We start from the raw sequence: 20,268 nt of genomic DNA, 5'->3' as shown, positions 1-20,268 counted from the left end.
CCTATTAAGGTGTTTGCAAAAGGTTTGCACTGATTACATGCCATCAAGTCATTTTCCACTCCTACCAACCGACCTTTGCAATCGATGCAAGTGAAATATTGAAAGGTGACACTTGTGAAAATTAGCTACAGGCTGAGCCCTAGACCTTCATGAAGTTTTTGGGCATAAAACTTGGAAAGGACCAATTCTCAAAGCAGGGATATTCCGCACAAATGGCTCTCCAGTCTCCTCTTAAAAAGCTCCTCCTCCTGCAGCCGCAACCTCTGGAGACAAAGAATTTCAACTGATCAATTGTTCTCACTGACAGGAGATTGGATCCCTTTCTGATGTGTCTCCCTTTGTTCCTTCTTGTCCTGCTCTCAGGAACTTTCAAGAATAGGCTGCCCCCCCCTTTCTTTTCTGTCTCAGCCCAGCTGAAATATGGTTGCATGTCAAGGATTACCTGTGGTATCTTTTTATCTGATTGCAGAGCCTAAAGAATTGCTCTGAGGAACTTTCCCAATTTCCAGAGGAGGTAGATTTTCCCCTTGATTATTCCAACGCAGACACCCTGAGCAAAACCCTTGGAGGGGGCTCCTTTGTAAAAAGCTGGTCTAGAGATTCCTGGTTTTTTAAGAGTGAATCTCTGTGGAATTTTTTTTAAAAAAACTGCTCTACATCCTGTTAAAAGGAAAATCCAGGCCTAGTTCCAAGCCGGGAATAAAATGGAGGCTGCTTAAAAAAGGGGGTCCGTTTATTGATGAGCAGAACCAGCCTGTGGTTCCAGGGCAGCTGACCGACTGGTTGAATGGGTGGATGAAGCTTTATAGGTTTCTGTGATGCTGCTGGGGTTCTGCAATGTAGTGAGCTCTGTGTCTTTTGCTATTCTAATGGTGGTGGGTTAATCCTATTATGTCCTGTTCTTAGATGTGCCAAAGGTGTTTTATCAGAAGGCAAGTGGACTTTTTTATTTGTTTACTTTTGAAGATGTTTTCCTTCTCCTCCAAGAAGCCTCTTCAGCTCTGACAGGAGAGTGGGGAATGGAATCCTGGTCACAGAAAGAGAAGAATATGCAGCAGGGCTTAGAAAATCAGGTGTAAAAAAGAGGGCTTGATTGTCTGTATAGGGCAGAAAATATTTTTAAAAAGAAATATTTGTAAAAGAAACAGAAAGGAAAGATAGAATATTCTGGAAAAAAAACACGGCTGATTGGACAACATGTTAACGTTTTTAGAGTGGTATCCTGCACTGCCATTTTAATGCATATTTAATAAGCTAAGTTTTTTGCTAGTGGCCATTTCATCTATTGGCTCTGTTTCTATCCATGAGGACCTTGACTTCCATAATTTGTTGGATCCAGTTCAGAACTGGGAGAATCATCAGGGAAGTCAGACAGATCCTCTGTAATGTTATGATTTTCAAAAGCTACAAACCCACTGGCACAACCAATGGCTGCTTTGGGGGTTGTAAAGTTACAAGGGAAACCTATCTTAGTTGCCCAGTTTGAAACCTTCTAATTTAAATTTATAATGAGGAGGGAAATGAAGCTGAAGGAGACAGATTGGTTATAGAGGGGCAAAATGCCAAAGAGACAGATTACAGATAGATTAACAATTGTGGAGCATTAGAAAGCCCCTCTATGTGTGGAGACCTCATCACTGAAGAATTGAGAAAAGGGTTTTGTGTTATTTAAGTTTATTATTAAACTTGTTCACTACACAGCTGGCAGTTAGAGCCCATTCGGAGTGCCTTGCTTTGTCCTAACAATCGTAGCAGCACTGAAGCTACCCAATTTTTTCCTTGCCAAAAGCTATTGATTGTTCTTACATTACACAAACAATTATTAAAATTAAAAGATTTTCCTCCGTTCATTTTTTTTCTCACATCGCCACCACCAAGGGGATACAATAGATCAGTGTTTTTCAACCACTGTGCTGCGGCACACTAGTGTGCCGTGACATAGTGTAAGGTGTGCCGTGGGAAAATTACTTTATATATAGTCAATATAAGCACAGAGTTAATTTTTTTTAACATTTTCTAATGGTGGTGTGCCTCATGATTTTTTTCATGAAAAAAGTGTGCCTTTGCACAAAAAAGGTTGAAAAACACTGCAATAGATATGTCAGCATGCTGCTATCACCCAGCAGCCATCAAAGGGAAAAAGCAGGCACTTCCAAGAAAACGAGATCACAGCACAAGTTGCTAACAAACGTGGAGATCCTGTCATCAAAGCTGCTTAGTACTGAGCGACTGAGGGAAATAGACGTTTGAACCATTAACACGTTTATTGACAACCACAATAACAGCTTAGAACAATTCTCCTTCCATCTGACAACTATTTATACCATAGCTGTCAGATGGTTAAGCGATCTGATGGTTGCAATTCTCCCGCTGGCCAGCACTCATGTCGGAACCAATAGGAATGGTTCCTTCTTTGATTGACGCCCCGGGATCGCGGTTCAGCAGGTTGAAATTCTGACTGATACTTTTCCCACACTGTGGATATTCAATACATTACAATACAATACCAGAGTTGGAAGGGACCTTGGAGGTCTTCAAGTCCAACTCCCCTGCCTAGGCAGGACACCCTATACCATTTCACACAAACGGCTACCCAACATCTTCTTAAAGACTTCCAGTGTTGGGGCATTCACAACCTCTGGAGGCAAGCTGTTTCACTAATTGTTCCAACTGTCAGGAAATTTCTCCTCAGTTCTAAGTTGCTTCTCTCCTTGATTAGTTTCCACCCATTGCTTTCTTTTTCTACCCTCAGGTGCCTTGGAAAATAGTTTGACTCCCTCTGTGGCAACCCCTGAGATATTGGAACACTGCTATCATGTCTCCCCTAGTCCTTCTTTCTATTAAACTAGACATACCCAGTTCCTGCAACCGTTCTTCATGTTTTAGTCTCTCTTCGGGGGAGTGCCTTCTCTGTAGCAGCCCCGGCCCTCTGGAACGATCTACCCCCTGAAATCCGGACCCTCCCCATTCTCTCGGCCTTCTGAAAGTCTGTTAAGATCTGGCTGTTCCGGCAGGCCTGGGGCTGCTGATCTTGATTGACCTTCAGCCCCACTAAGATCGAGTTCATGTTGTGTCTGTTTTTAATTTGCTCATATTTTTAATTTTTATTATCTTCTTTTTTAAACTGTTTTTATGTAAGCCGCCCGGAGTCCCCCGGGATTGGGGGGCATACAAATCTATTAAAATTGAAAATTGAAATTCCAGTCCCCTAATCATCTTTGTTGTTCTTCTCTGCACTCTTTCTAGAGTCTCCACATCTTTTCTACATTGTGGCAACCAAAACTAAATGCAGTACTCAAAGTGTGGCCTTACCAAGGCATTATAAAGTGGTATTAACACTTCACATGATCTTGATTCTATCCCTCTGTTTATGCAGCCTAGAACTGTGTTGACTTTTTTGGCAGCTGCTGCACACTGCTGGCTCATATTTAAATGCTTGTCCACTAGGATTCCAAGATCCCTTTCACAGTTACTACTATTGAGCAAGATACCACCTATACTGTACCTGTGCATTTTGTTTTTGTTGCCTAAATGTAGAACCCTACTCTTTTCACCATTGAATTTCATTTTATTAGATAGTGCCCAATGTTCAAGTTTGTCAAGATCCTTCTGTATCTTAAGCCTGTCTTCTGGAGTGTTGGCTATTCCTGCCAGCTTGGTGTCATCTGCAAACTTGATGAGTTCCCAATTTATTCCCTCATCCAAATCATTGATGAAGATGTTGAAGAGTACTGGGCCTAAAACAGAGCCTTGGGGTACTCCATTGCATACTTCCCTCCATGTAGATGCAGTTCCATTGAGGACATGTTGAGTGTGGTTGGTCAGCCAGTTACAAATCCATCTGGCGGTGCTGTCTAACCCACATTCTTCTACTTTATCTAGTAGTAGGTTATGGTCTACCTTATCAAATGGCTTACTGAAGTCCAAGTAAACTATATCGATGGCATTCCTTTGGTCCACTAATTTTGTCACAATAATTTTATTCATATGGTTTCACTCCTGCGTGAGTCCTCTGGTGTTTTACCAGGTCAGAATAGTAAGTGAAACTTTTCCCACAACCTGGACACTAGTATGGCTTTACTCCTGTAAAAGTCCTCTGGTGTATAAGTAGATCAAAATTCTAACTGAAAAGTTTTCCACAATCTGGACATTTATATTGTTTCTCTCATGTAAGTCCTCTGGTGTTTCACCAGTTTGGACTTCTCACTGAATTTTTCCCCACAAAGAAGGACATTCAAAGTGTTTTTCTCCTGTGTGAATCCTCTGGTGTTTCACCAGCCTGAAATTTTGATTGAAGCCTTTCCCACAGATAGGACATTTATAGGGTTTCTCTCCTGTGTGAGTCCTCTGATGAATCACCAGGGAATAATTCCGACTGAAACGTTTATCACAATCAGGACATTCAAAGGGTTTCTCTCCTGTGTGAGTCCTCTGGTGTCTCACAAGGCTGGAACTCAGACTAAAATCTTTCCCACAATCAGGACATTCAAGAGGTTTTTCTCTTGTGTGAGTCTTCTGGTGTTCCACCAGATTGGACTTCTGACTAAAACCTTTCCCACAATCAGAGCATTCAAAGGGTTTCTCTCCTGTGTGAGTCCTCTGGTGGCTAACCAAATTGGAATTCTTACTGAAACATTTCCCACAGATAGGACATTCAAAGGGTTTCTCTCCTGTGTGAGTCCTTTGATGAATCTCTAGGCTTGATTTATAAATGAAACCTTTCCCACAATCAGGACATTCAAACTGTTTTTCTCCTTGCTGAGTCCTCTGGTGTTGAACCAAAGTGGAATTGCAACGGAAACGTTTGCCACAATCAGAACATTCAAAGGGTTTCTCTCCTGTGTGAGTCCTCTGATGAATCACCAGGCTTGAATTATGACTGAAACCTATCCCACAGTCAGGACATTCAAACGGTTTTTCCCCTGTGTGAGTCCTCTGGTGTTGAACCAAGGTGAAATTTCGACTGAAACGTTTGCCACAATCAGAACATTCAAAGGGTTTCTCTCCTGTGTGAGTCCTCCGATGAATCACTAGGCTTGAATTATGACTGAAACCTATCCCACAATCAGGACATTCAAATGGTTTTTCTCCTGTGTGAGTCCTCTGGTGTTGAACCAAGGAGAAATTTCGACTGAAACGTTTGCCACAATCAGAACATTCAAAGGGTTTCTCTCCTGTGTGAGTCCTCTGATGAATCACCAGGCTTGAATTATGACTGAAACCTATCCCACAATCAGAACATTCAAAGGGTTTCTCTCCGGTGTGAGTCCTCTGATGAGTCACCAGGCTTGAATGATGACTGAAACTTTTCCCACAATCAGGACATTCAAATGGTTTCTCTCCTGTGTGAGTCCTCTGGTGTATTTCCAGCTGGGAATTTGTAATGAAGCTTTTTCCACAATCAGCACAGTTATATGATTTCTTTCCTGTGTGCATCGTGTAATATACGTACCATCAGGTTGGAATTCTGACTGAATGTTTTCCAACAGTCAACACATTCAAAGGGTTTTCCCCTCACTTGAGTCCTCTGATGTATCACCAAGTTGACATGCTTGCAAAAGCGTTTACTGCATTGCGAGTAGTTATAGAACTTCTCTCCTGTGTGGCTCATTCAATGAACCACAAGGGAGCTGATCTAACTAAATCTTTTCCCACATTCAGGTAATTTGTATGGCTTTCCTCCAGAGTGGATCCTCTTATGCATAATATGTGATTTGCTATGTGTGCTTTTTCCACAACAGGCACCTCTATGGAACCTTTCTACCACTGAAGTTCTTGAAGAGGTCAAAAATACATGTGATCTCTTGTTGCATGGAGCTTGGCTGCATTACCATCTAGAGACTTGCATTAGTGTCTACCTTTTGTGGCTATCCAATTGTCTTTTTCCTCCTCACTCATTTCTAGATTTTTACCTCTTTTTCTAAATGGAAGAAATAATCTCCTTTCACCTTTTCATGTAATCTATTGCTGAATTCTGCATAATCTACTTTTTCCAGTTTGAAATCTCTTCTGGATTTTCTCCCTGGTTGTTGCTGGTTATTCTCAGTTGTCCAGAGCGCTCATATTGGTATCCTCTTCATCTGTAAGATTTAAATAAAAGTGTAAGTTTAAAATTTTTTCTTTATACAATGGTTGCAGAAGATGTGAAAAAGTATACATTACAAGTAAAAAGCAAACTTGCCATAATGCTGAAATAACTTCTAACGTTAATTATGATTCTTTTAAAACATTGCAGAGTACTGAGATCCAAGTTCAAATATGCAATCATGAAATAGACCTGTTGACAAATTCTTCAAACTTCAATTATTGGGTAGAATCTCTGTAATTCAGATAAAATGTTTTAATAAACATGCTATTTCTCTTTCACTTGGAACTCTGCCATTCAACTTGCAAATGAGTATGTAAAGCATTGTATGATTCAGTGGGCAAAGAACTTTGGATGTAATATAATGCTTGAACAATGGAAGGATATAAAAGAATTACAGATGGAAGGGATCTTGGAGGTCTTCTAGTCCAACCCCCTTCTCAGGCAGGGAACTCTATACCAAATATGTACATACTTGGAAAATCCATGTGTTTTCTGGCTAAAAGCTGTCCCCAAACCCAAAATACTTACAGTCAAACCTTCTGTGCTAATTTTAATGATGTCGGAGCTTTAATTGATAAAATGATGCCTAAAGACTTTGCAAGATTTGAAGCATCAGTTTTGGCCGTGGAAGTTCTGAGATGCAAATAACGACAGAAAATACTGTCCACAACCACTCTGATGACATTCCTACTGAAGCAGTCCTCACTTACTGACTGCATTTGGGACTGGCATCTGTGTCACTAAGCAGCCTCTTCAGAAAGCATGATGTTGCCTGATAGTGCCACAATTAAAGGCGATAATCATAATAAATTAGTGATACAAATAAAGAAAGATTTAGAAAATTGGAAAAATATTCAGTTATCACTCATGGAACGTATAGCAACAATTAAAATGAATATTTTACCAAGAATCCTATTCCTGTTGCAAGCTGCACCTATTAATCCAGGTTAAAAATTCTTTCAAGAATTAAATAAAATAAGCGCTAGGTTCATTTGGCAGGGACGAAAACCGAGGATCAAACTAAAGTCAATGCAAGACAGCAAAGAGAGGGGAGGCTTAGCATTACCAAATTGGGATTTATATGCATCAGCAGTAACAATAACATTGGTGAAGGACTGGATAGAGCTAAATAATAAAAGAATTTTGACCTTTTGTAAGCAGGCTGGTATACATTCCTATGGGTTGATAAAAATAAAATGCACAAATACTTTCAAAATCATTTAATCAGAAGAGCGTTATTGCAAAAATAGTATTGATTGAACAAAATCCTAACATACAGAGACTTATTTGATAGACAGGGAAATTTAAAAACAGTTGAAGAATTGGCAGATCAGAACATGAAAGTTGACTGGCTAACTTACCTCCAAATCAAAATTAAATACAATAAAGATACTAAATTATATGACATCGAAACAGAACCACACGAATTGGATAAAATTATTCAAAGATCAGATAGAAAGATGATAGGGAGAATATATAAATTCCTCCTGAAGTATAAAATGGAAGAGGAAATTGTGAAAGAACAAATGATAAAAGAGGCGCAGAACTTTGGCTATAATATTGAATTAGACAAATGGAAAAATTTTGGGGGAACAAACTTAAAAATGACACTATCTGTTGTATACAAGGAAAACCAGTACAAAATGTTTTACAGATGGCACCTAGCACCAACAAGGTTAGCTAAAATCTTAACAAATACCTCCCCAAAATGTTGGAAATGCGAATCAATACACGGAACATATTACCATTTATGGTGGATCTGTGAGGAGGCTAAATTTTTTTGGAAAAGGATCAGAAATTGGCTGGAAGCAATAACAGGGGTTAAAATAGAATGGAAACCTGAAGTTTTTTTTATTTGGAATTATGTCTGCGAAATACAAAAAAGAAATCCAGTATTTAATACTACATATAATTATGGCGGCAAGGATTGCCTTGGCCCAGAAATGGAACAACAAATTAATTCCAAGGGAAGATGAAATAATAAGAAAGATTATGGACTGTGCCGAAATGGACAAACTAACTAAAGAAATCCAGGGAAAAGAAGAATCAGAATTCTACCAGATATGGGATAAATGGTATAGGTGGATGGAGGAAAGAAACAAAAATCAATGAAGGAATATAACAAAAATAAAAAATAATAGTTATGAGTAAAATAAGAGGGTTAAGAATGGTGAAATCCAAATGAAATACAATAGAGGAGAAATAATATAAAGTGAGCGGTATCGATTGATGATTGCTATTATAAAGAACAGGAAGTTCCTGTTCATATTGTATTATATAAATGTGGTGTACATCTAATTTTTGTGTGTGTATTTTACATGTTTGTTAATAAAAATCTTAAAAAAAGAAAAAACAGAAAGCATGATGTCGCCTGATAGTGCCAACTTATCTTTTCCTCTGCAGTTGTGAGTTGTTAAAGGCAATTTCACCTGACTATGGCTGGCAACTTCCTGCTGGCATCACTACTGATTTTGCTTGACAGAATCTAGCTGGGAAGGTCACAACTGGGGATCCCGAGTGTGGGATGCTGAAACCATCATAAATGTGCACCGGTTGGCAGAACCCAAATTGTCGGAACTCTTTTTCTTGCACCTTCATAACCACAGGAACTGCTGACTTGTTCAGGTCACTGAACAAGTGCTACAATCAGCACTAATTTATGGACTAGATGTATATGTGCCTTACCGTTCCCTTGTAACTTTGAAAGGATCAGGGAACAAAGGGTAAGAAAGGACTACCTATTCAGCTGAACTTCCGAAAGGTTCTCAAAGCTTTCATAACTACAGGAACTACTGGCTTAAGCACACTGGAATCTGATTAATACATGGATGGAGCATCAATAGGAAATGTGCTTCTTGGTTAGACATGGGGGGAAAAAGCCAAAATCCCAGAAGAGATTTCTGGTGATTTTCCGATATTATTGCCAAAAAAACCAGCAGATCCATGACATAATAACAGTGTTGGAAGGAATCTTGGAGCTCTGCTAGATCTAGACCAATCTCCTGCTCTGTCAAGAGAGCCCATACCATTCTGGATAAATGGCTGTCCAGTTTCTCCTTAAAGGTTCCCGAGGAACCTGACAACTCTGTCCTGCAAAAGATAGGGGAGATAATTAGAGGGTCAGCTATACTGGATTTAATACTTATGAACAGGAAGGTTCAATTGAAGAGATGACACAAAGAGCAACAAACATGACCCGGGGCTTGATGTGAAAACACATGAAAGAACAGTTGTAGGAATTGGGTAGGTCCATTCTTGGTGAAAAGAAGTACTAGAAGTGACATGTTACAATATTTGAGGTGCTGCCACAAAGAAGAGAAGATTAACTTCTCCAAAGCCGCAGAAGGCAAGACAAGAAGCAATGGATGGAAACCAACGAAGGACAGAAGCATCCTAGAAACAAAAAGAAATCTCCTGACAGCGACCAGTGGAACGGCTTCCCTTCCCAAGTTGTGGGTGCTCCTCCCTGGAGGCTTGGAAGGAGATACAGGAGAGCCATTTGTCTGAAATGGTCTAAGTTCTCGTGCTTGAGCAGGGGGTTGGACTGCATGATCGCCAAGGTCACATCCAACTGCCTTTGTCTTCCTTCCAGTTGCTTCTCTGCTTCTACGCTGCGGAGGAAATCAAGCAGCCTTTCTTGCTCCCAGCCTCTCCCACAACCTGTCCTCAACTCACCCACCAGCTGCTGCTGCTGCTACTGCTTCGACTCTTGCAGGAGCCCAGAAACCACTCGGCTTTTCTTCCTCTAGTAGATCCTGCACTTCTCCCTTCCTTTCTAGCAATGCAGCACTTGATGGTTTTAACTATTTAAAGTTCAACCCCAATGTTGCTCATCTGACTGCCATCTCCCGATAGGAGGGGGTAAAACAGACTCGTCCAGTCTCTGCCTACTATGGCGTTTGCAAGACGTTTGCATTGATTACATGGGGAAAACCCTTGGAGGGCCCTCCTTTGTAAAAAGCTGCTCTAAGATTCCTGATCTTTTTTAGCGTGAATCTCGGTGGAGATTTAAAAAGAACACCCTGTTCTACATCCTGTTAGAAGGAAAATCCATGCCTAGTTCCAAACCGGGAATAAAATGGAGGCTGCTTAAAAAAGGGGGTCCGTTTATTGATGAGCAGAACCAGCCTGTGTTTCCAGGGCAGCTGACCGACTGGTTGAATGGGTGGATGGATCTTTATAGGTTTCTGTGATGCTGCTGGGGTTGTGCAACGTAGTGAGCTCTGTGTCTTTTGCTACTCTAATGGTGGTGGGTTAATCCTATTATATCCTGTTCTTAGATGTACCAAAGGTGTTTTATCAGAAGGCAAGTGGACTTTCTTATTTGTTTTCTTTTGAAGATGTTTTCCTTCTCCTCCAAGAAGCCTCTTCAGCTCTGACAGGATAGAGGGGAATGGAATCCTGGTCACAGAGACAGAACAATATGCAGCAGGGCTTAGAAAATGGGGTGTAAAAAAAGAGGGCTTGATTGTCTGTATATGGCAGATTTTTGTAAAAGAAATATTTGTAAACCCAAAAAGGAAAAATAGAATATTCCGCCAAAGCACAAGGCTGATTGGACACCATGTTAACATTTTTGGAGCGGTATCCTGCACTGCTATTTTAATGCAGATTTAATAATGTATGATTTTTGATAGTGGCCATTTCATCTGTGTTGTCTGTGTTTCCACCCACGAAGACCTTGACTTTCATAATGTCTGTTGGATCCAGTTCAGAACTGGGAGAATCATCAGGGAATTCAGACAGACTCTCTGTAATGTTATGATTTTCAAAAGCTACAAACCCACTGGCACATCCAATGGCTGCTTTAGGGGTTGTAAAGTTACAAGGGAAACCTATCTTAGTTCTCCTGTTTGAAACCTCCTAACTTTGATCTCCCAGACTAGCAATGGCGGAGAAGACCATCCCTGAATCTGAGAAGAATGCCAATCCAAACGGATCCAGTTTAGCCATTCTAATTTTTTAACTCTGCATAAAGAAATGTCATTCTTTCATAGAGTTTAGGACTGAGGTAAATAGCAATGCAACAAATTAAGAGGGAGAAGCCTAATTACATCACACATCAGAGGCACAGAGTGGCTGGATGGATGTACCATTGAAACTGAAAATTTAAATTTATTACGGGAAGGGAAATGCAGCTGAAGAAAACAGATTGGTTATAGAGTTGCCAAATGCCAAAGAGACCAATTACAGGTAGATTAACAATTGTGGAGTATTAGAAACCCACTGTATGTGTGGAGATCTCCCCACAGAAGAATTGAGAAAAGGGTTTTGTGTTACAATTTTTTAAAGTTTATTATTAAACTCGTTCACTGCACATCTGGCAGTTAGAGGCCATTCTGAGTGCCTTGCTTTGTCCTAACAATCGTAGCAGCACTGAAGCTACCCAATTTTTTCCTTCCCAAAGGTATTGATTGTTCTTTTATTACACAATCGTTAAAAATAAAAGATTTTCCTCCATTCAATTTTTTTCTCACATTGTCACCACCAAGGGGAAACAATAAATATGTCAGCATGCTGCTATCACCCAATAGCCATCAAAGGGAAAAAGCAGGCACTTCCAAGAAAACGAGATCACAGCAGGAGTTGCTAATAAACATGGAGATCCTGTCATCAAAGCTGCTTAGTACTGAGCGACTGAGGGAAACAGAGGCATTTGCACCATTAACGCGTTTATTGACAACCACAATAACAGCTTAGAACAATTCTCCTTCCATCTGACATTTATACCATAGCTGTCATGATGGCTGTAATTCTCCTGCCGGCCGGCAAGCGTGTCGGAACCAATAGGAACGGTTCCTTCTTTGACGCCCCACGGTTGTAACCACAAGGACTTAACAAAACCCACAATCCCTTTTCTCCTCAATATTCCTACAGTTGTTCTCCATCAGGTTCACCTGCAAGGCAGAATAGCCTTTTCATTTGAAATTTCAGACTGCTATTTTCATTGGGCCTTGGGCGTCTTCCCTACACACCCCTCACCCATCAAAACACTTACCTTTTGGAGACCTCTGGGAGGCAGCTGTCATTTTCATTAAACCCACAATCCCTTAATGCAATTTGCACAGTGTTAAGGTAGTGAAATAGAACAGTTTTTCCCTCCCCTGTATGACAATGACTCAGAAGCAGCCGTCATTTTGGCCCAGAGGCAGATGAGACAAAATGGCAGTTGCTTCCACAAGTCCATCACATGGCCAAGTGTTTAGTCCTGGGCACACTGAAAATAACGGTTGTTTCCAGGACATGGCCATGTGGCCTTGGGATACGTATCCTGGCCTTCTTCACCAACTTGATGTTCGGAGACCTTCAAAGGTATGGAGGAGGCTGTGAGGCCTGGTGGGGTGGAGTCAGGCCTAAGGACTGTGGGGATGCAGTGGGAGAGGAAAAAAGCCTTTGGAGACCCTTTGGGTGGGGAAAAGGCTTGTGGAGACCCGGTGGGGGAGGTGAAGGCCTTTGGGACCCTGTGGAGGAGGGAAAGACTGTGAGGACTCTGGGGAAGAGGGAAATGCCTATGGGGACCCTGTGGGAGGGCAAACTTTGGAGGGATCCTGTGGAGAGGGAAAGGCTTGACAACCAAAAAATCAAAAAACAAAAACCAGACAGTATACCTTTATCAAATTAATATCTTTCATTTTGTCTCACCAATCACAGGTCTACATCTGAGATATCTTTCAGTATAATGAATCAGATATGAACTTAAGTAGTCAATTTCTCACTATACTTCCAATGACAGATCAAAAATGAAATTTAAGCCTTCTCTAAACTCATCAACTTTTGCCTAATGTGGATTAACTTGCCTTTCTCTTCTGTGTGTAAACCTACACTACTGATAGCTCATTTGTATGGTTTCTCTCCTGTATGCATCCTCTGGTGTCTCACCAGGTTAATACGGTGACATTTCACCTAATCCAGACATTCAATGGGCTTCTCTGCTGTATAAGTTCTGTAGTGTAACACCAGAGTGGAAAGCAGAACCTTTTCCCACAATCTGGATACTCAGGTGCTTACACTCCTGTATAAGTTCTCTGGTATATAAATATATCAGAATTCCGACTAAAACTTTTTCCACAATCTGGACATTCATATCATTTCTCTTGTGTGAGTCCTCTGGTGTACCACCAAGTTGGACCTATGGGAGAAACCTTTCCCACAATCAAGACATTCAAAGGGTTTCTCTCCAGTATGAGTCCTCTGATGTTTAACAAAATTGGAATTCTCACTGAATTTCTTTCCACAATCAGGACATTCAAAAGGTTTCTCTCCTGTGTGAGTCCTCTTGTGTATCACCAGGCTGGAATTCTGACAAAAACGTTTCCCACAATCTAGACATTCAAAGGGTTTCTCCCCTGTGTGAGTCCTCTGGTGTTTCACCAGGCTGGAATTCTGACAAAAACGTTTCCCACAATCTGGACATTCAAAACGTTTATCTCCTGTGTGAGTCCGTTGGTGTTCCAACAGGTGGGAATTTTGATTGAAACATTTCCCACAAACTGGACATTCAAAGGGTTTCTCTCCTGTGTGAGTCCTCTGGTGTATCACCAGGCTGCAGAACCAACTGAAACTTTTCCCACAATCAGGACATTCAAAGGGTTTCTCCCCTGTGTGAGTCCTCTGGTGTTTCACCAAATTGGAATTCAAACTGAAACATTTGCCACAATCAGGACATTCAAAGGGTTTCTCCCCTGTGTGAGTCCTCTGGTGTTCCAACAGGTGGGAATTCTGATTGAAACATTTTCCACAAACAGGACATTCAAAGGGTTTTTCTTCTGTGTGAGTCCTCTGGTGTATTACCAGGCTGGAGTACCAACTGAAACTTTTCCCACAATCAGGACATTGAAAGGGTTTTTCTCCTGTGTGACTCCTCTGATGGTTCACCAGATCATAATTCTGACTGAAACCTTTCCCACAATCTGGACATTCAAAAGGTTTCTCTCCTGTGTGGGTCCTCTGGTGTTTAACCAAATTGGAATTCCAACTGAAGCATTTGCCACAATCAGAACATTCAAAGGGTTTCTCTCCTGTGTGAGTCCTCTGATGAATCACCAGGCTTGAATTCTGACTGAAACATTTGCCACAATCAGGACATTCAAAAGGTTTCTCTCCTGTGTGAGTCCTCTGGTGTTTCACCAGTTGGGAATTTGTAATGAAACTTTTCCCACAATCAGGACAGTTAGCCGATTTCTTTCCTGTGTCCATTCTCTATTCTACCACCAGGTCCAAATTTTGACTGAAAGTTTTCCAACAATCAGCACTTTCAAAGGGTCTTCTCCTTGTGTGAGTCCTCTGATGTATCACCAAGTTACTATGCTTGCAAAAGCAATTACTGCATTGGGAGTAGTTATAGGGCTTCTCTGCTGTCTGAGTCCTTTCATGAACCACAAGGGAGCTGATCTAACAAAATCTTTTCCCACATTTGGATAATTGTTATTTCTTTCTTCAAATGTGGATCCTGTTGTGCATAATTTTTGATTTGATATGTGTGTTTTTCCCACAACAGGCACGTCTATAGAGCTGTTTTGTTCCTCATAGGGGGAGGCCTGTATTAATGTCTAGAGACCTGCATTACTGTCTACCAATTGTCTTTTTCCTCCCCTCTGACTTTTAGATATTTCCTTCTAAATGGAAAACATAATCTCCTTTGACCTTTTCATGTAATCTATTGTTGAATTCATCATAATCTACTTTTTCCAGTTTGAAATCTCTTCTGGATTTTCTCCCCTTTGTCTCTCACCAGCTGGGGAAAGAGAAGAATTGTATGCTTTTCTGAAGGCTCAATTTACTTTCCGTTTCAAAGTTGCTGGTTATTCTCATTTGTCCCAGAGGGCTCATATTTGTATCCTCTTCATCTATAAGATTTAAATAAAAATGTAAGTTTAAAATTATTTCTTTATAAAATGGTTGCAGATGTTGTGAAAAAAGTATACATTACATGTAAAAAAGCAAACACGCCATAATGCTGAAATAGCCTCTAATGTTAATTATGATTCATTTGACACATTGTAGATTACTCATATCCAAATTCAAATATACAATCATGAAATACACTTGTTGACAAATACTTAATACTGCTATTATTGGGTAGAATCTGTGTAATTCAGAGAGATGATTTACCAAACATGATATTTCTCTTTCACACTATAAATATTATATGTGAAACTCAATTTAAACTATGGCAGATGGACATCTGTATATGGCAAGGAGATAAAACAAAAAATTAAACATATATTATTGCAAGATTCAAAGGAAAGAGATTTGAGTTGACCATATTTGAAATTGTATGTTTATGCTTATTGTTTTCTGGCAAAAAGAGTGAGTGACTCTCCAAGATAAGAACTTCCTTAAGCTTGACAGGCATGAATAAAGATTTTAATGGCAAAGCTCTTTATGGTATGATAAGGTTAAAGCAATGTTGATTTTAATCACCACTTTGTTAGACATGCCTTCCTGTTTGGGAAGGGCACCTTGAATGTTGGAAATTTAAATAAGAGCTTTTATCATTTATGGTGGATGTGTAACAAAGAAATATTGGAGTAGGATTCACATCATACAGGATTCATACAGGAGATTCTTAAGGAAAATATATAAATATAAAACCAGAAAGTTTTATTTCAGTGGATAAAGAACTTGAAAATTTTTTTTTTCTCTGTTCCACTTTTCCTCCCATTTTTCCATTATTTTTATTTTTTCTTTGCACTTCTGTATTTTACGTTTTGATGCATTAATAAAATATTTGGGAAAAAACAAATTCTTAGCATAGTAAATGGTTATTATAAAATATATGTGCTTGGGATGGATTATACAATTGTAGATAGATGCATACAGAGAGAAGTACAAATACAGACGCCTACAAACATGTTTATATATGGAAAATTCATGGGTTTTCAGCCTGAAAGTTGTCCCAAAACCCAAAATGGTTACAGTTAACACCACCTGTGCTAATTTTAGTGATGTGGGGGCTTTAATTGATAAAAGGATGCCTAAAGACTCTGCATGATTTGAAGCATCAGTTTTGCCATGGAAGTCCTCAGTTCAACGTAAGGGAAGAAAATACTGTCCAAAACCACTCTGGTGACATTCCTACTGAATCAGTCCTTACTAACTGACTGTATTTGGGAAAGGCATCTGTGTCATTAAGCAGCCTGATCAGGAAGCATGATATCATAGGACAGTGCCAACTTACATCTGTTACTCTGCACTTGTTAAACAAATTACTGTGGGTTTTTAAAGGCAATTTCACCTGACTATGGCTTGCAACTTTCTGCTGGCATCCCCACTGATTTTGCTTGACATAATCTAGCTGGGAAGGTCACAACTAGGGATCCCGAGTGTGGGATGCTGAAACCATCATAAATGTGCACCGGTTGGCAGAACCCAAATTGTTGGAACTGCTTTTCTTGCAGCTTCATAAACATAAGAACTGCTGACTTAGAGGTGACATGTTCCAATACTTGAGGTGCTGCCACAAAGAGAAGATGAACTTCTTCTCCAAAGCACTAGAAGGCAAGACAAAAAGTAATGGATGGAAACCAATGAAGGACAGAAGCATCCTAGAAATAAGAAGAAATCTCCTGACAGCGACCAGTGGAACGGCTTCCCTTCCCAAGTTGTGGGTGCTCCTCCCTGGAGGCTTGGAAGGAGATACTGGAGAGCCATTTGTCTGAAATGGTCTCTGTTCTCATGCTTGAGCAGGGGGTTGGACTGCATGATCGCCAAGGTCACATCCAACTGCCTTTGTCTTTCTTCCAGTTGCTTCTCTGCTTCTACGCTGCGGAGGAAATCAAGCAGCCTTTCTTGCTCCCAGCCTCTCCCCCAACCTGCCCTCAACTCACCCACCAGCTGCTGCTGCTTCGACTCTTGCAGGAGCCCAGAAATCACTCGGCTTCTCTTCCTCCCGCCACGGATCCTGTAGGTCCTGCACTTCTCTCCCTTCCTTTCTAGCAATGAAGCACTTGATGGTTTTAACTCCTTAAAGCTCAATCCCAATGTTGCCCATCTGACCGCCATCTCCCGGTAGGAGGAGGTAAAACAGGCTCGTCCTATTAAGGCGTTTGCAAGACGTTTGCACTGATTACATGCCATCAAGTCATTTTCCACTCCCACCAACCGACCTTTGCAACCGATGCAAGTGAAATAGTGAAAGGTGACACTTCTTAACTTGTGAAGATTATCTACAGGCTGAGCCCTAAACGTTCATGAAGTTCTTAGGGCATAAGAGTCGAAAGGGATCAATTCTCCAAGCAGGGACCCCAATGCTATTCCGGACAAATGGCTCTCCAGTCTCCTCTTAAAAAGCTCCTCGGATCCAGCAGCCACAACTTCTGGAGACAAAGCATTTCCACTGATCAATTGTTCTCACTGACAGGAAGTTTCTCCTTAATTCCAGGTTGGATCCCTTTCTGATGTGTCTCCCTCTGTTCCTTCTTGTCCTGCTCTCAGGGGCTTTGAGGAATAGGCTGCCACGCTCCCCTTTTCTGTGTCAGCCGGCTCAGTTGGGTTATATGTCAAGGATTACCTGTAGTATCTCTTGGAAGAAATAATCTTCTGGGTTCAGTTCCAAGTGGTGAAAATATCACTGGATTCATGGAAGTTGCTTGGAAATATGGTTTAATAGTGGACAGGATCACATGACTTGAAGATGTTGGGTGAAGGGAAAAAAAGGGAAGAGATGCTGAGAGTACCTGAGATTTTGAATGTGAGCTTGTATTCTGATTGGTTGTCAAACTCTCACGGGCCATGCAGGGGCAACTCGGAAGGCTGTCCTGAGTCCCAAGCTTGGTTGAGCCTTGCTGGGAAATGTAATCTTTCCAGTTCCATATGGAAAGCTCTATTGCTAGATGGGTAGAGGGATACCTTTGTTGAATCTAGGATGAGGGCATTTGCCTATGAATATACCTATCTATCTCTTTATCTCTTAAGTGTGGACATCTGCTGTGGGTTCTTGAGGATGGTGAGGACTTTTAATAGTGAGTCTGTTGTTTCCTGCCTAAAAACATGTTTCTCCATTTCTCATGCAGGGAAATATAATCTGCTTTTTAATTATTTCCTAGTGTAGGAAGTTATCATCCAGCCCTCTCCCAGAAAAATGAAATATCCTAGGAAATATTGAAAAGGCAGAATATTTCTCTGGTTGTGAAAAGGAACAAACGTGTTTTAAAAGACAGAATAGCTCCTTGTAGCTTCCTGCCCATCCCCACTTTGTCAATGGGCCATTAAGAAGGCCAAACTAATCCACTTTACATAATAAAGAGCTCTCCCCTCCAGCTCCAAGGAGATGGGATTAAGGCATGATAATATTGGCCTTTTACCCAACTCACCACATGGCATCTGAGAACTCAACCTGTTATATATGCAAATGTTCCCTGTTACCAGCTCTCTGATTGGCTGGTCATTTGACAGTTGCTTTGGGCTCGAGTATAAATACCCTGACAGTTGCAGGGACGTTTTTGAATCGCTGTCATCTCGCAATAAACATCTTACTCTCTGATTCCATGGCTCATGCGTCTTTCTCACAAACATATACAACACTGGCGACGAAGGTGGGATTCGAACCGCAAATTGACAACACAAAAAGGTAAATGGATAACACACAAATAAATGGTTATTATGCAAATAACTGGGGGGAAGGAGTGTTATATATGCAAATGTTAGAGGAGTGTTGAGTATGCAAATAACTGGGGGGAAGGAGTGTTATATATGCAAATGTTCCCTGTTACCAGCTCTCTGATTGGCTGGTCATTTGACAGTTGCTTTGGGCTCGAGTATAAATACCCTGACAGTTGCAGGGACGTTTTTGAATTGCTGTCATCTCGCAATAAACATCTTACTCTCTGATTCCATGGCTCCTGCGTCTTTCTCACAAACATATACAACACAACCAAACCTGGATTCAAAACACAGCCTAGAGAGTTGCCACTGCATGGCCCCATGGGAGTCTGACAACCAATCAGAATACAAGGTCAAGATCAAAGGCCAGAGAGGGCATAAAACCAGGGACTCAGCATCTCAGTCCTTCCCTTCTCTTTTCTCCACCATTCTCCACCATGTGATCACCTTTTCTGTTCAGGACTCAAGCCATGTGGTTCTGTCCACCAATAAACCATCTTTCCAAGCAGCCTCCATGTCTCCAGTGTCTTTTTCCCCACTTGGAGCCGAACCCAGAAGGACATTTCTTTCATCACTAGAAAATTTCATTTTTCTTGGAGAGGAGTGGGTGGTAACGTCCTACATATGTTTTTATCTTCATACTTGCAGAGCCTAAAGAATTGCTCTGAACAACCTTCCCAATTTCCAGAGGAGGTAGATTTCCATCTTGATTATTCCGAGGCAGATACCTTAGGCAAAACCTTTGGAGGGGGCTACTTTGTAAAAAGCTGATCTAGAGATTCCTGATCTTTTTTAGGGTAAATCTTGGTGGAGATTTAAAAAAAAACCACTGTTCTATCCAATTACAGGTAGAGTAACAATTGTAGCATATTAGAAACCCAGGGTTTTGAGGGTTTTGTATTACAATTTTATTAATTTTATTATTAAACTTATTCACTGCACATCTGGAAGTTTGAGGCCATTCTAAGTGCCTTGTCTTCCCCTAATATTCATAGCAACACTGACGCTACCCAATATTTTCTTTGCCAAAAGTTATTTATTTCATTACACAATGCATTATTAAAAATGGAAGATTATCCACCATTCAATAGATATGTCAGCATACTGCTATCACCAGTGGTGGGTTTCAAAAAAAGTTTTTTTTAATATATATATTTTATTTTTGAATAAACACAGACAAAACACAACAAACACCACAAAAATATCTTCCATTACAAATTGTAAAAAGTGTCTCAATTGGTTACAAAGAGCTTTCTTTCATGCATCCCTTCCACAGTCATCACCTACAATTCACATTGTAGTACATATTTTAAATCAAATATATTTATATATATTACTATCATACCTCAATCTTCATATGACTATAATTGTTTTTACGTCCCTTTATATAAAATATTGCAAAATTTAAAGCAAAACTACATGATGGCATTCTGTTATCTACTCTCAATATCATCCAGCAACATTACATCTTTATGACACTTTCTAAATAAAAATTACGTTTAATAACAAAGTTTCTAAACCTCCTTTCTTAATCACTGTTTACAATTTATATCCAATTTCCTTTATCATGTTAATAC

General features: G+C 40.4%; 2 protein-coding genes across 3 annotated transcripts; both read right to left on the bottom strand.

Moving 5' to 3' along the window:
- Positions 1–4,024: 4,024 nt before the first annotated feature.
- On the bottom strand, positions 4,025–9,837 carry LOC116523841 (zinc finger protein 84-like). Its single transcript, XM_032238930.1, has 2 exons — positions 9,764–9,837; positions 4,025–6,080 (listed from the first exon to the last, which is right to left on the bottom strand). The coding sequence occupies exon 2, from the start codon at positions 5,434–5,436 to the stop codon at positions 4,204–4,206; it is 1,233 nt and encodes a 410-aa protein (XP_032094821.1). The 5' UTR covers positions 5,437–6,080; positions 9,764–9,837; the 3' UTR covers positions 4,025–4,203.
- Positions 9,838–12,916: 3,079 nt separating this feature from the next.
- LOC116523846 (zinc finger protein 182-like) lies at positions 12,917–17,005 on the bottom strand. 2 transcript variants are annotated; one of them, XM_032238934.1, is made up of 2 exons: positions 16,918–17,005; positions 12,917–14,934 (listed from the first exon to the last, which is right to left on the bottom strand). In XM_032238934.1, exon 2 carries the CDS (start codon positions 14,282–14,284, stop codon positions 13,169–13,171), a length of 1,116 nt encoding a protein of 371 aa, XP_032094825.1. In that variant the 5' UTR covers positions 14,285–14,934; positions 16,918–17,005; the 3' UTR covers positions 12,917–13,168. The 2 variants fall into 2 exon arrangements, with proteins under 2 accessions (XP_032094825.1, XP_032094826.1); XM_032238935.1 differs by having other exon boundaries at positions 16,922–17,005.
- Between the last annotated feature and the right edge of the window lie 3,263 nt (positions 17,006–20,268).

This window comes from Thamnophis elegans, chromosome 2 (genome assembly GCF_009769535.1).
Source record: "Thamnophis elegans isolate rThaEle1 chromosome 2, rThaEle1.pri, whole genome shotgun sequence".
Taxonomy (NCBI): Eukaryota; Metazoa; Chordata; class Lepidosauria; order Squamata; family Colubridae; genus Thamnophis; species Thamnophis elegans.
The sequence above is the reverse complement of the archived record's forward strand: the minus strand, read 5'-3'. Positions and strand labels throughout refer to the sequence as shown.

What these genes read in the sequence shown, in the direction of transcription:
- LOC116523841 (XM_032238930.1), bottom strand. Translation starts at nt 5,436, where the DNA reads ATGCACACAGGAAAGAAATCATATAACTGTGCTGATTGTGGAAAAAGC.
- LOC116523846 (XM_032238934.1), bottom strand. Translation starts at nt 14,284, where the DNA reads ATGGACACAGGAAAGAAATCGGCTAACTGTCCTGATTGTGGGAAAAGT.